The sequence below is a fragment of the Drosophila willistoni genome (genome assembly GCF_018902025.1).
Source record: "Drosophila willistoni isolate 14030-0811.24 chromosome XL unlocalized genomic scaffold, UCI_dwil_1.1 Seg141, whole genome shotgun sequence".
Taxonomy (NCBI): domain Eukaryota; kingdom Metazoa; phylum Arthropoda; class Insecta; order Diptera; family Drosophilidae; genus Drosophila; species Drosophila willistoni.
The window spans coordinates 2,764,455-2,780,221 of NW_025814052.1; the positions used below are offsets into that span (position 1 = coordinate 2,764,455).

Sequence of the window (15,767 nt, forward strand, 5' to 3'; positions counted from 1 at the left end):
TTGAGGTAGTCCTTTGTGATTAGCATACTTTTGGGGACCATAAAATCGAATAAGAATTGAATTGAATCCTTGTATTGAAATATTGGAGAAATTTTTAATGAACACAAAGAATACCATTTCAAAAAAGTATTGACTAAAATATTTCATTTAATTAAATTGCATATCCTGGTTTATTTTTATCTAAAATGTTTTTCTTTGATACTGAACCCAAACAAACGACTGACTATATCTAATGCAGATAGATCTGTAAGCTCTTAATACCCATTAAACCCATTAAATTTTTGAATTGTAAAATTGCTTTACGAACAATTGAAACAAATTTGAAAAAAAAAACAAAAATTTATATTGTTTATTTTATTTTTTTTTTTAATCGCTTAATTTAAAAAACTAAATTACAAAGCCTATTTAAATCGCTAAACAAAAACGAAATACGCATTATGATGATAATGACGCAAGATTTTCCATTAAAGTTTGTTTCCACTTTTAAATATGTATAGTAGGGTAGAAGGTATGTAGGTATCTATGTATTGCAGAAAGGCCAACCCAATTGCGAAAACAATCCATTCCAGTCCAGTCTCGATCCGATTCCTTAACCCTGATGATGATGATGCCACCAGCCCGATTGGCGAGCATTCACATAGCTCTTGAGTCCATCGGTCTGATGCGAATGCGCCGGCTGATGGGTGGGAAACAGATGTGGTCCACTTGTCTCGTAGTTGAGGCCATTGTGCTGATTGAAGACATATGCCTTGGGCACCTCAACACCAGCGGGACCCACCGTATTGGTGGAGACACTAACACTAGAGATTACCTGACCAGCTCCACCAGCCGCAGCTGGCAAGTAGCCCCGGCTAGGAGGCGATGGGGTCCAACTGGTATGTGGTTTCTGAGGCAAGGCCGGACGATAGGTTTTCGTATACAAGGGCGGAGCTGGCGGCAAATTGGCCTGCTTGGGTATGGATACTGAGTTTGGTGGGCCATAGGCATTATTCCTTAGATCACACACAGTATTCTCAATAAGAAGACCCAAAGGAGCGGTATAAATGCGGAAATTGATGTCAGTATAATCCAAATCGGATAGCAGAAATACAGGCATACGATCAGATAGAACCCAAACGTTCTTATCCTCATCGATCTTAACATCGGCAGGGAAAACCAGACCAACATCATCCCGGTCCACAATGCCATGGAATTGAGCCGAATACGGCATGGATGAATGCCAACAGCCGACAGCGTTCTGATCAATCAAATTGAACAGTTCAACGCCATCATCACTCATCACACGAGCCGTTGTATGGGCATTCGGACCGCGTTCATCCAGAGCAACAAAATCATGATAGCTGTCCTCGGTACGTGTCTCGTCCCTTAGAATGCGAGTAGAGACGGCAAACTGACGATGACTGGCCAAGGGACTGAAGTACATGGTGCGATAGCCGTCCGAACGAATGGGCGATAATGACATGCCAAAGATGCCCTCCTCACCCCATTGGAAATTAAGGCCAGCCACATTGAAATCACCGCGCAATGGATCGGGGAAGAAGTACGAATGGGCCGAGAAGCGCCACGATTTGTTCAATTCCCATGAGTACGAGATCAGGCCATAGCCCAATTCATCGGCAAAATAGGCAAAGGCATCATCACAATTTTTGCCAATATCAACGGCAATGTTGGCTATAAATGTATTGGGATTTGTATTATCCACGGGCAGGACATAGCGACGTATCCGTGTGTTGGTGGTCAAATCGAATACATTTACCGAATATGGGCAGGGATTTCTTGTTGTATTGCCAATGCCAACAGTGCCGGTATCCAGGACCCAGAGACGACCACATTCATCAACTTTAATACGATAGGCAGTAGTTATGCTATTTGCACAATCTCCGGCCGTATTGCTGCGCCAATCCGGATATGGTATCAATTCCGGTGAACCTGTCACGCTGTGATCCATATTGATGTAGGTCAAAGTGGCGGGAATACCTAAAGAAAGAAGAAAAGAGAAAGATAGTGTATATATATTAGATAGTAGGCATATAATGATCACATTCATGTTGTTGCAAATTTCGCGTGCAATTTCCGATGTCATTAGCCTCCATTGGCTTGACATCATCCACCTATCTGTGTGTATAACGTTAACAACATCATCGACAAACCGTTTCCGCTCCAATTACACTCAATGCGAGGCATCTTAACCAAGTTAACCAGTTTAGCTAACATTGCCAAAGTCAGTTGCGGGCGTCCACACATTGCAGACAATTTAACAACGACAGCAACAACAACAAGTGCAATTGCAACTACTACCACCAGTGCTATACATATATATATCTAAGCCATCCATCACTATATCGACATTTGGTAGATATGGACAAAGTGTTGACAGCGCTTTTTTCCGCCTGAACAACGCCTTTCAATTAACATTTTAGTTTATTGACTTTAATTAACTTTTTTTCTTTATCGGGATTTATATGAAGACTATTTAGGATAACTAGGAAGCTAACAATTTGTTCTTCTTTTTGAAGACAACATTTAACATGAATGATTTTCTTACAAAACTGATATATAAATATATTTATGTCTCTATAAATATATTTTTGAGGCCTCTAAACTTAGCTTAGCTAAATTAACTTAATAAAATTAAGAATTGCCTTCATACTTTTCTTTTAATGAATTTCCTACATTGTAACTAGAAGCTTTATTTAGATCACCAGCAAGAAAAGGATGAAATGCTTAATATATAAGACATTTGTTTTTCTCAATTCCTTGTTAACCTGAGGCCTGAGCCTGCTTGCAAATCTCGTGCTTTTACCAAACTGTACAAAAGTCAAACCATTAAGATTCATTTGTTACAGAATCGAACAGGACACAAAATTAGATATCGACAAAATCATTTGAAATTGGTGGAATTGAAATTCTTGCATCACATTAAAAAAATAAAAATGTAATTTAGAAGATTTTCTATTAGAACTACTCAGTCTGCTATAAATTGACTTGAAGGTAGAAATCATCAATCAATACATAGATTAAAATAAATATGAAATGCTATGAATATCGAAATCGAAAGTTTAATATTGGTTTTGGCTCTCTCATTTAGAACTTCTGAGTGAAATAAATAAAGTAGATTACAAAACGTGACTTTAAGTATGCCAATTTAATGATTCTATATATATTTTTCGGTATACCGAACATTTTTTTTTTACAAAATTCAAGTAAAAGTATATCTTTCCTAATGCTTTAATGTCTCAATTAATGGCGAATGAGCATCGGATTAGTTCGTTTCCCTTTATTATCTGTTATATGCTTTCTATATACATATATATTTTGTGATTTTAATTGTTAGATGAAAATGTTAGCAGCATACTATGTAATTGTCATCTGGCTAAGCGGATGGATTAAATGCGGCAGTAGCCGCAGTGCATTCAATGAATTGATAATTAAAATTGAAACTGCAAACGTGATGCAATTGCTTAATGCGTGCACAAAATGCATCAACAACTAAAACTGCCCAATGCGAATGCGAAGATATATGTATGTACATATATACATAGATGGATTTTTGTATGCCCCATTAGATATAAATCCATCGTATGAATTACATGCCATTGAATGAATGAGCTGGATAGATGGATGAATGGACAGATGATGGCTGTTGGCCATTGGTTGATGTTGGCCAATTAGAGACTGCAATCTCAATCTCGAACTCAATTTCAATTTGTAATCGCTAGTTGTTGTCTAATTACCAATGCTGACATGTCTCCATGTGTGTGTGTGTGTGTTAAGCCATTCTTATTGATTATGTGAGAAACTGTCAATTTCGGGACAACAAAAACAACTCTCAATTGAATGAAAGTGAAGGGAGTGAGTGATATGATCAATTTATGCATTGCCAAGGTTAAAAAGGTTCTGAAGAAATAAACGAAACTATTTATATGACAAAACTCTCTATATATTCAAATATTTTAAGCGATTATGAAATTGATTTCGAAAATTTTTTGGCAAACCCAAAAAATGCTGTAATATTTCATTAACATCTCTCCCCCAACCCCCCTATGGAGTTAGTCATTCCTCGAAATTTGGCATTAGCATTATAATCCAATTGTCATTTCGTGCAGAACAATCGGAAACCAATTTATTACCATTGGCCACTCTCACTTAAATAAATAAATAAAAAATCAACAACAACATCAACAACGAGAAACTAATCATAGTTAGTTTAATGCCATTATAAATCGGATTTCCATTTCCATAACGGCATGGTATAGGTAATATATATTATATGGCATAGTATAACGTTAACGTCTATTGACCATGAAAGGAAGCCTTCACAATTGCTTATAATACAAATTGTATATCTATATATATATATATATATATATGTATGTGTATATAAAAATATTGTAACTCCCATTCAATGCCATTGTATAGTGGGCATGTTTGTATTTCTTTTACAACGGTTAATTGTTAAAAATGTTAATGCAATCCAAATGTATCAACCGGATTTATGAGAGGTCAGAGATGCCTAAACGATTTTTTATTTATTTTTTTTATTTTTTATTGCTAAAGCTCAAAAACGAAATATGAGAAAGAGGTGTCAAAGTGTGGCGATTCGCATAATGGATAAAACTACCGGAAATGCTAAAGAAATAAATACAAAACTGTTTAAATGAAAGCAAAAACTGAATGAGGAAAATACTATGCCAGTTAATATTAAATTGATAAATATTTGATATTATCAAGAGTTTACTAAGCGTAAACTAAGAATATAAAGTCGACTGTGTCTTGATAATTTAATTAAGGATTGGGAATTCTGACTCCATTATCTTTCTATGGGTAATACTTATATAGTGATAGCAGGCAAACTTCTTTGATGTTCTATTTATATATATTTTTAACTACTTTGTGAACTTTTGCGCGATTTAAAATAAATCTGCTTACTTTTTATATAAGAATAAAAACATTCGAGAGCTTTCTAGTCTTAGTTATCCAACATAAAATTTGGTTTATGAAAAGTAAAATTAACTATACTAATTAATTATCTAAGCTTTGTGCAAAGCAGTTCTTAATGTAAATTCTTTTAGTTACCTCTTTTACTTAAGTCAACGTTAAATGGGCAAATTTAGGCTCAAAATCTCAGAATTACAATTAGCTACCATAAAAAAAGTTTCCAGAATGCTCTTAATTAGGTTATAGGCCCGAAAGTTTACTAAAAATGCTCTTTATAACTTTTCCAACTATTATTTTCATATCCGATCATGCCAAACAAAACTATTCAATCACTAATTACACGAATAAAATCAAATCAATCTCATCTAACCGAAATGGAAAAGTTTTGCACAACATTCGTTAACATAAAATTTGTTTATCTTTAAATTTTTGTGGCAAATCTAGTTGCCATTTAAGGCCACAAATTGGTAATGATCGATTTGGGTAAACGTATCTGCAATCTACCATCCCGCAATCATTTGGAATCGAACTCAATTTGTAAGCAAATGCGTAATGTGAGTGTGATTGCGGAGTCCGAGGAGTGTGTTAAAACACCTTAATTGATCAATCAACAAGGTGGCAGCAAGCATTTTCATTAACTGGCGCTAATGATGACCATAATTAGAGTACAACTCAATTTAGACAATTTTCTTACCATCTCGCCAACGGGGTACGGTGACAAATAGACGATTGCCAAAGTGTTCCAGACCCACGGGTAAAGCATTCTGTGGCACATAATCACCACTGGCCAGAGCCTGCTCCTTGAGCCTTTCGTTGGGGAAGGCAAAGTCCAATTGATTCCAACTATAGCGCTCCTGCAGCTTGTAGGCTGCTTCCAATTGATGGACTTGGAGTAGGAGCACTAGCACCACTGCCGCCAGGATATAGCCAGAGGCCTTCTGCATGATATGCTTTATAGTTTTTTTTTGGCTTAGTTGAAAGTCTGATTAATTACACAATGCACACTGAATTTTGCGACACAAAATGGTAAAAAAAAAAAGATAAACTGAATTTTGAGATTGGTTTGCTCCCCCAGACAATTGAAATGAAGTTGGGAAGGAAGTTACAATTTATTTGGTTTTAACTGTTTTTGGTTTTTTGTTTTCTTCCCTAAGTAGTATCCTCTTCTGTGAACCGTGGCGCGTTTACGACTGTTGGCCATAATTTGTTGGGCACGTTATATATAAAGTTTGTCTCTAGCTAGCGAAGGCTTCGTCTTTGGCTTTGCGGCTACTGGCTGGTGGCTGCTTGGCTGATGGTTGCTGGCGGAGCGGCTCGTGGTGCCTCGTGTGGCTTGTTCGGATTTTTGGCTTTTGGCCATGCCGATTGTCTTCCATGATTGATTTTCACGCATATTTAGCGGGCCGCTTGAGTTCCGTTTAATGGTTTAAGCCACCTAGCCGACGCCTTTCGCTGCCTTTTAATTGACCCTCTCTGAATTTGAATTTGTTTTGTGGGCCAATTTTTTTCTTACCATTTTTTTTCTTTACTTTTTTATGGAATTGGATGATTCATGGCCGAGGGTCAAATGTGGTTGGTTTCCGCATATTGCCAAAATGTAATTGCCCGTTTTTTTTTTCTTTTTCCATTTCGGGTTTTTGCTACTATTTCTTTTGCTCTCTGCTTTACTTAGAAGTCGTTCAACGTTTGAATGGCATTGCGGCAAGTTAGTATCGATATTGATGGGTCTGCTCCGGCATATGATAATAGTTATGAGAATTTTCATGATTTTCTAACTGAACTTAAGATAATGTGTATAATGTACTTCAATGTATAAGTATCTTGATCCTATGCTTACAATAAAACTATATTTGCCATTTACTATTTCACGATTACATTTCATTACAGGTTTTTTATTCTTTGTCAAAGAGCGTAAAAGACAAATAATTCTATTGAATATGGGTAAGTACATGAACAAATTTCTTCTAACAAATAAACTTTTTACTTAAATACTATTATCTAAAATGAATTTACAAGTGAACGAACAATTTAATTTGAAAACTCTTCTTATTATTTGAAATTGTCTAAAATTAAAACCGACTTACAAGTTAGTTTAAAACTGATTAACACTTACATTGTGTCAAAAAAATATATAATAATTTTAGTGATACGATTTAAACTTTAAAATTTAAATTCGACTTCCGTTTCTATTTCCACTGCAAACAATAAACTTAAATTGAACCATTTTAACAAATCAAACTCATTCAATTCAGGGTCAACCTCAAACTTAGCATCATATGGTGCTTCTTTGAATAATAGTAAGTATTATCTCTAGACTAGACTTTCGGGCTACAACAATAAAACGAATCAACTGCTATAAATACCAATTCAAAGGGTATGTAAAAAGCAATTATGTAGCACCAGGAAATTTTTCCTGCTACTATGCAGCAAAAATATGATTATATAAGAACCCAAATTCATAAGATTGACGCATGACTCTTGCAGTGAGATGCGGTCTTAGGGCCAGACTATATTCCAGACCCCTTTTCCAGTGGGATATGCGCTAATGAGCACTACCCTCAATGTAGTTTTTCTTTTTCTCAGCCCAATTAAATGAATGCGTTGACCACATGATGGTGGTCTCTACTCCATTCCGCGTTAGTGCATACCTTCCACATAACTTGAACCGTAAAGGGGGGGACCAGGGGTGGGATATATGTAGTATATCAAGTTAATGTAGCAAGCAATGCTACGCATTATGATCCGAACGAGAGCTCTTATTAGAGCTACCTACTCAATACTTAACTAGGTTAGTCGCAGTTTTTTTTTTTTTTTTTTAATTTTGCAACATTCTTATGCTAGCAAAACTATGTCATTTAATCATATGTATGTACACGACACGCAATGACTTTCAATGCCTTAATGTGCGGCTCATTATTTGGTGTTGGGGGGGCATTTTGACCCTGTTACAATTTCGGTTCTCTCGTATTCGTTTCAACAGCGAAGCATTATTTATGATCACCATGTGGAATGCATAAACAAACATACATACATGCATATGTACCTAATTGATAGCAAAACATAAGAAACTTGAACTGAATATCATTTTACATAAAGTTAAAGATATATCACTTAGCAAAAAATCAAAATTTTATCCAATCGAGACTAATTAACATTACATCTAATCATAATGTTGTATTTCGCATTCAAAATATGAATGGTATTCAAATGACATCAACAAGAATGTCGCAAAACGCAGTAATCAATGAATAGTGAAGAAAACTTTTGAATACTTTTAGGCAGTCTTAAGAAAGGCTAATCATAATATCCTCAATGACTTACTAGAAAATCAACAAATTATTACTGGACATTTTAATGCTCTTTTTGTTACAATTTATTTACTAAAAATAAGTAGACATAATGAAACCTGTTCATTAACGGCAAATTTTTCTAATTTCATAATTAATCTAATGAACCAATGCATTAAGCCACTCATTAATCAATATATTAACCAATGCAATTGCCAATTAATTAAATATCGCTTAAATCTTTGATATATAACAATTTTACGGCCCTTTCATAGACTAGTTGAACAATTTTGAATTTAGTTAAGCCAATGCCCCATTATATGTTAGATTGTGTGTTTAGTTTTCTCTAATTTGTTAAACTAAGTACTTCCGCATTAAGAAGAACTTCACTAAAAAGTCATTCTAATGTCGTTAATGCAGGTTATGCATTTTAAATATTTTTTTATCATGGGTGCAGAAAATGAAATGTTTGCCACAACAAGCAAAAATTCATTTAATTTTACAATTAAAAACAAAACATTAATGACACTTGAGGTTTTAATTAAGCAAAAGCAAAATATTCGAGTGTGCTGCTTACCCTTGAAAGATGGCCATTAATTGTCAATTAATTGTTTAACTCAACCAGTCATATTTTTGACAAGAATATATGCATGATCATTTATGGAAAGGGTATTAGAGATAGCTAGCAAAAAAGACTAACTCAACATCGTGTTGTCACTTTTTGAGTTTTGCTTCCCCGTATTTTGTAGCCATATTTCAATCTTATCATCCTTTAGATCTTAACGGCTCTATCATTCTTATGAGTTTATGAACCATTTAAATGGATTCCAGTCAAATCTCAACGAGCCATAAACAACAAGCGCAACTGGCTAATTTATGCACTCAGCCGGGCCAAGTCGTATGACTACTTAGTGCACTTACAATTTGATATATAAACTTTATATACAAATATGTTATGTATATAATATGGCATGGCTATAACTCACAGATCGTTCTTAGATTTAGTTGCAGGCAATGGCACTTGCCACTTGCCACTTGGCAGCCGATCTCTGTTGTGGCATCGTGTGTAAGCCGGAAAAATGGTAAATAATGTTGTGATGTCCATATAATATTACAAAATAAATCAATGGACAACTAAAATAACCAAAAGCCATGTCACCATGGTCATGGACATTGAACTTGAAATGTTGTTCACATTTTTTTTTTTTTTTTGGATATTCGAGATCACAGAGAGAAGAGTATTGGCTGTTGCCTGTTGACAACGGGTTTTCTATCATTTCTATTGGTAGGCAAAAAGAAAATGTTAATATCACCATTTACGGATAAATACGAGCCGCCGCCTCATTAGTTTTTTGTTTTTATTTTCATCAACTATCCTTGTTATTGTTGCATAAGTTTGTTTTAGACTTCACACACACAGACACAACACTGGAAAACTTGTTTCAATTATTGGGAAAATTTTCTTACCAATTGCACATTTATAAATGCGTTCAAAGTGGGAGAACCTGTTAGTGATATTTTGTTGCTCTTGCTTGTTGTTTAACGCAATTTGAGCGTGGAAATTTAAATCATAAATAAATATCAAATACGTTTTCATTGGCCACATCACATCTTCGTCTCCATTAAGTCTAACGATATCGGGCACTTATGCCTGCTGAATCAGTTTTTGAATAGGTACAATTTTATTATATACCCTTCTTTATGCCGAGCATGGGCATTCTGTCATTTGGTCCCAAAGACATTTTCTTAAGATCTAATGAGATTCAATCTAAATCATCTAGAAGGGCCAAAGCTTTTTGGAATATTATGAAAAACTTAACAACTCTTTGTTTCCAGCAGAACTAACTCTTTACTGACTGAATCTTTTACCATAGAATAGTATTTCCATGTTTAGTTTCGAAATGTAAGAAGAGACAGAATTTTAGTTAAAACAATATTAAACTTTTCCCTCATATAACTTGTTAGTTAATGTCTTATTCGCAAAGCAATTATCAGAGACATTAAATGAAAAGAGTATTTAGTTTTGACATTGCTATCACTTTTCTTCCGTTTTTTTGTTGTTGTTGTTCATATATTAGTGAGTTTTTCTTTAAGTTCAACGACAATTTTGTTTTTGCTACAATGTTGCAGTTGTTTACCCGGCTGTCGAATAATGTAATAATTTTTATTTTTTTCGTTCGCCCCAGGGAAAAATGATGTAACCGAAAATTAAAGCTGAGAGCAGCCATAAAAAAAAGACCACACTAACTAAAAAACGTTTGATAATTAATTAATAAAAAAATACTTGTTAAGTGTGGCATGTTACTGTTTAATAAATGGCTGCCGTGTGCGTATCGAATATGGTCAATTTTAACAATTATTAACGGGGACATTTCATTGAGCATTTGAGCATAATAAATCAGTTTGAATTCAAAATCTATGGATCAGTGGGTGAAAATTTATGACTTGGATTAGACTTGAACAAACTAACTGATTTTAATTGATTGCGAAGTGAAGAGTAGAATGCCTTCAACTCATTTAATTAGGCAAATAGAGGTTTAATCGGATAGTCACCTTGAAATCATTTATTTATAATCCTGCATATCCTATTTAAGTTGAAGTAATTTATTTATCGTTACCGGTATTGGCCAACAACACATAGAGATGATAATAATCGTAAAGCTTTATAGTATTATTAACAAATAAAACAGCATGTGGATATCCACAAAAGATCGTAAAGCAAAATGATGACAATGATTTTCATGCAAGCCATCTAACCAGATTTTTCACTTTTCTTTCTTCTCCATCTCTGTCCCTTACTCTTTCTCTGTGTGTGTGTGTCAGTTTTATTTGTTTCCTTTACTATCTACTTATTTATGCTCATAATTATTATTATTATTATTATTATTTCTGCCAATTGTATGCAATTCCAAGAATTTCCAAATGGCGTGAAGGAAATGAAACCCAAGAGAGAAATATTTCGCATTTAACTAGTTTGGTTTTGTTTTTGAGTTTTCATTTTCAGTTATAGTTTCTGTGGCGTTTGCCGGATTGCTTGGGAGTCTGACTGGCAATCGGAATCGGTTGCGATTTAAATAGTTTTTAATTGAAAACTAATTGCACTGAAATCTGCCAAAACTGGACAACAGCATGTTCGGGTGGACGGCTGGCGGCTGGCGGCTGGGGGCAATCTGGGGATCTGGACGACTGTTTAGCCAGTTAATTGGCAACAAGTGTAGTAAGTAGTCGAGGCAACAACAATGACAACTTTTCACCAGGAAATCATGGCATATCATTTGAACAGGCAATTGACCGAACGAAATGAAGAGTTTTAATTTTCATTTCCATCCACTAAATATAATTTCTCCTCCGCCTAGTTTGGTACATGTCATCAAATCGTTTGATGTCTTAATCGTAATAGGAAATTAAGTCAGATTTAGTGTCGGACAGACGGATTTCGGATTTTCTCTCTGACTTAAAAAATAAAACATCTTAAAACTAGCCCCAAAAATTACTCGTTCCACCTTTATGAATGGCCATAAAGTAAACTTATACAGTAGTGAATGACTACTCTATATATAACCAGATCTTACCAGTCCTAATCTAACCTATTTTCTTTGGTCCAAACAAAACAAAGAAAATAAAAACTTAGCCCAATTTCTAAAAAAACAAAAAAAAACCCAGAAACCCAAATCAACATTTAAATATTTGCGAAAGTTGGCATATAAAAGACAGTCAAATGTGATGAAAAGTTTATAGCGGAAATATAGACAAACGCAACTAGAACCAATTATGAAGTGGCCATTAATTTTAAGCCTATTTTTCATTCTGGCTCTGTTTACTGCAAGGACATTGGCTGACGTCGACAACGACGACTCGAAGGACAATGCAGCGGATCCAAATGTCCAAGCCGACTATCTTGATGTGAATAATTATACAAAAGCTCCTCCACCTTGGTGGTTCTAAACTCGTTACCACTATTCCATTCGTTTTTTGTTTTAATTGAATGAAATAGTAAATTTATAAAGTTATTTTCTTTTTGTAATATTTATTGTTTTGGTTAACTACGACTTGCAAATTATGCAACAAATTGAATTACAAATGTTTTCACTTTACACTTGATTTGTTTGTTTGAAGCAATTCTTTTTATTCTATATATTGTTATACCCTGTGATTGTTATAGTGAAATGGTATAAACACTTTTTCTACTTTTTCTTGCACTAGTTTATTAGATGACGTTTGAAATTATGAGCAAAAGAGGTAAACTCTCGTATCGTAAGCTTTGCTCAACGCTTTTCGCTTTCGTTGGTTGTAATTCTCAACTAGTTTAAGAAAAATTAAAAGCTAAGCTGCAAGTATCAATGGCCAACTTTTAGTAAGCTATTATCAATGAGACAAACACAGACATAAGTATATTAATAAGCTAATAAAAAGGAGATAAGGAGTACAAAGCAAGCGAAATATGGCTTAAGAATCAAAAAGTCGTTTTAAGGAGTATTGGGTGGTCGTTGCTTTTATTTAACCTACAGAACTCTTGTATTTAACAATAAGACTTTCAAATTATAAATTTTAAGTGAATTTTTCGCGCAATGTGAAGGACTGAACAAACAAAACTTACAAATAAATAGCGAAACCCAAATTACAAGCGTCTAATTATGCATAAAAACTGTGCCTGTATCTCTCTAATTGTAAGCCTTGTGTAATTAAAAATTAACAAAAAGCAACAAGCAAAGAATTAATCTGAAATCGAATGCCACGATATTGAAATACTCTTACAAACAGTCTAGAAAGTTCTATGCAATAATTATACAATTAAATTGATAAAAGACAAATTGAGTTTTGGACGAATTTAAGTTTCAATTTGTTTCTATTCACCCTTGATGGCCCCTTCCAATTTGTAGTCCAAAGAATAAAACTGAGTAGGTAGGTATACCCAATTTTTGTGGGGATAGAGTATCAGAAAAGAAACGAAACGGAACTACCAGAGTGTATGCCTGGCCAACCATTTAATTTTTAAGTAAAGCCCAAAACTTGTTGCGGCTAATAATGGAATTATGACGATTTTTGTTTAAACAACTGTTAGCCGATGGCAACAAATACAATAACAATATAATAAACTGTTAATCGTAGTTCTGACGCGATGATGACGATGTCGAATAGATCGAAAGAGAGATGACCTTGCCATGGTTATGCTCTGCTTAGCTTTTGACAACAACCAGACAACCAGAAGAACGATCACCAAAATGCAACTGTAAAAACAGAAAATACAATTAAATATAGTTGAGTGAGAGAGAGAGAGAGAGAGAAAAAAAGAAAACAACAAAAACAGAAAATTAGCGTTACTTATGTGGCAATTGAGCAATTGCAAATACCCGAATTGGGAGAGAGAAAGAGTAATATGAGTTAACTAACCCAAAAAGCCCCATGAATCTCAAATATTCACACGCATTCTCTAAATACTCTTTATATTGCAAGATCACAAGCTGAAGAAAACGGAGATTAAGAAGAAATAGAAATAATAACCAGATTAACATATCATCAGCATTAAGAGCTTGTCTAAGTTGATAGTAATTCAATTTGGTCCATAATCTTCTTTTTCATTGAGTCAATAAATACATTCTAGATGACTGCCGACTTGCCGATAAAAAAACGCCTCAAATGGAATGAACGACCCATCAATGAAGATAAGACAGCTTAAATTCTAAATATTTTTAAAATTCGCTTAATTTTTTTTTTTAGCTTAATGTGAATGAACTAGTTTTGCCTTTGGCTTTATTATCAGCCTCGTTATTTGGATGATTCTCATGACTGTTCTAAGAATATTTTTTCCAGCTATCGCACAGTGCGTATACGTTATTGCAATATTGCAATAAGCAATATGGCAAATTATAACCATCAACTAATTAATTTTTTTTAAATAATTTATAAATTAAGAAACAGAAAAGTAAATTTATAAGCAATAATTTTAGTTTGTTAGCTTCATTTCAAATTATAATAGCGAGAGACTAGTAAAAATATTAACTTAGCCAATGGGAAAAATATTTCCAAGACTCTTGCAAATACTCTAGAAACTTTATTATGCCCTAACGTTGCAAAGGGTATAGTGACTAAAATTTAATTTAAAGTTCCGCACTCTATTTTAGATTTTGTTGTATGTTAATTTTAGATCGATTGCGTCAAGGCCGTTTTTCTTAAATGATTCAGCCAAAAAGTATTTTGATTTTTTGTAATTTTTCAGTTTTTTTTTTTTTTTGGCAATTGAAAGAAAAGTGCAAAGCAAATACAAATTTTTTGAGCCCCGCCCACTGGCATCATAGGCATTCGCCAAGGGCAAACTGAACCTGCTACCAACGACAATCAGATCAATCAATCAAATTTCTTGGACTACAAACATTTCACTTTATTGTGCCACAAAACAGAGGTAAGACAAGCACACAAAATGAAATGTATAGCAAACTAATTAATTTGAAAACACAAACAATTTCAACAAAGGAATCATAAATGAATGGTTTAAATAAGTCACAATTAGTAACGACTTGAGTATACACTTTTGTTTAGTTGACCATAGAATTGGTGGTCTTATTCTCAGAAATTGGTTTGGATCACTATAGACTCTGATATACCTTATGGGATGCCAAATACTTTCTTCACATGTTACCCACATAAGAGTGAGTTAAAGTTAAAAAGACATTTAGAAAGAGTATAGAAAAAAAGCTAATCTAAAATTATTACATATGTATTTTTCGCAAGGTCTTAGCCGAGATGAATTATAACTAGAATCATGGGGCAAATAAGGCTTACAACATTTGACTATGCATATGATTACATATATGTAGGTACATGAAACAATTTTATTAAGCAAGAAATTTAAAAGAACCAAATGTACAAAACACAATATTTATTTGAAAAAATTTAACGAAAGGCATCAATTGATCAACAAGAAAATTTAATAAAATGGTTTGTGTCTTGGCTACAAATGACTGGTGTATCTCAATGTGAGCTAAACACTGACCGCACAGCGCACAAATAATGATCATGATGTGGGTTTGTTAATTGTTTTTATTCCTAAGTAAGCTACTTATGTAAAGTCACTTCAACTTCGATGACCTTTAGTTGAATGGATTAAGATACTTATATTTATGCGATGTCAGCTGTAAACTAATTTTTAAGTCTTCATTATTATATGTATATATCTTACACTGTAAAATTTAAAAATTTTTAAGAATTTATAATCTTTTTGAATTTTTTGCCTTTTTCATTTTTGTCTTCTTGTACTTCAAAAGAACTTATACAAAATTTAAACCACCTTTTGCAACATATTTCTTCCACTGTGCACGTCTGTTATGTCAATGTGAGCAGTTATGTTATCTCAATTTGAGTCATTTTCTCTGTTAAACATCTTAACGAAGCAGTTTAATTATTGTGATTTTGTTTAGAGGAGATTACTTATCCAGCAATCCTTGATTTCAAGTAACCAAAGATCAAAATTCAATTAGTTTCATATTAAAAAAATTTATCACTTTATTCAAACACTTTTTTGTATTAAATTCTAAATTAATCCTC

General features: G+C 33.8%; 1 protein-coding gene across 1 annotated transcript; it reads right to left on the reverse strand.

The window, feature by feature from the left end:
• Positions 1-457: 457 nt before the first annotated feature.
• LOC6648252 (protein yellow) lies at positions 458-5,882 on the reverse strand. Its single transcript, XM_002071152.3, has 2 exons — positions 5,633-5,882; positions 458-1,977 (listed from the first exon to the last, which is right to left on the reverse strand). The coding sequence occupies exons 1-2, from the start codon at positions 5,880-5,882 to the stop codon at positions 590-592; spliced, it is 1,638 nt and encodes a 545-aa protein (XP_002071188.1). The 3' UTR covers positions 458-589.
• Between the last annotated feature and the right edge of the window lie 9,885 nt (positions 5,883-15,767).

Bases quoted from the DNA above. Each gene is read 5' to 3' on its own strand.
- LOC6648252 (XM_002071152.3), bottom strand. From the start codon at position 5,882: ATGCAGAAGGCCTCTGGCTATATCCTGGCGGCAGTGGTGCTAGTGCTC. The intron at 1,978-5,632 runs GTAAGAAAATTG...TTCTTTCTTTAG, and splicing joins CGTACCCCGTTGGCGAGATG to GTATTCCCGCCACTTTGACC.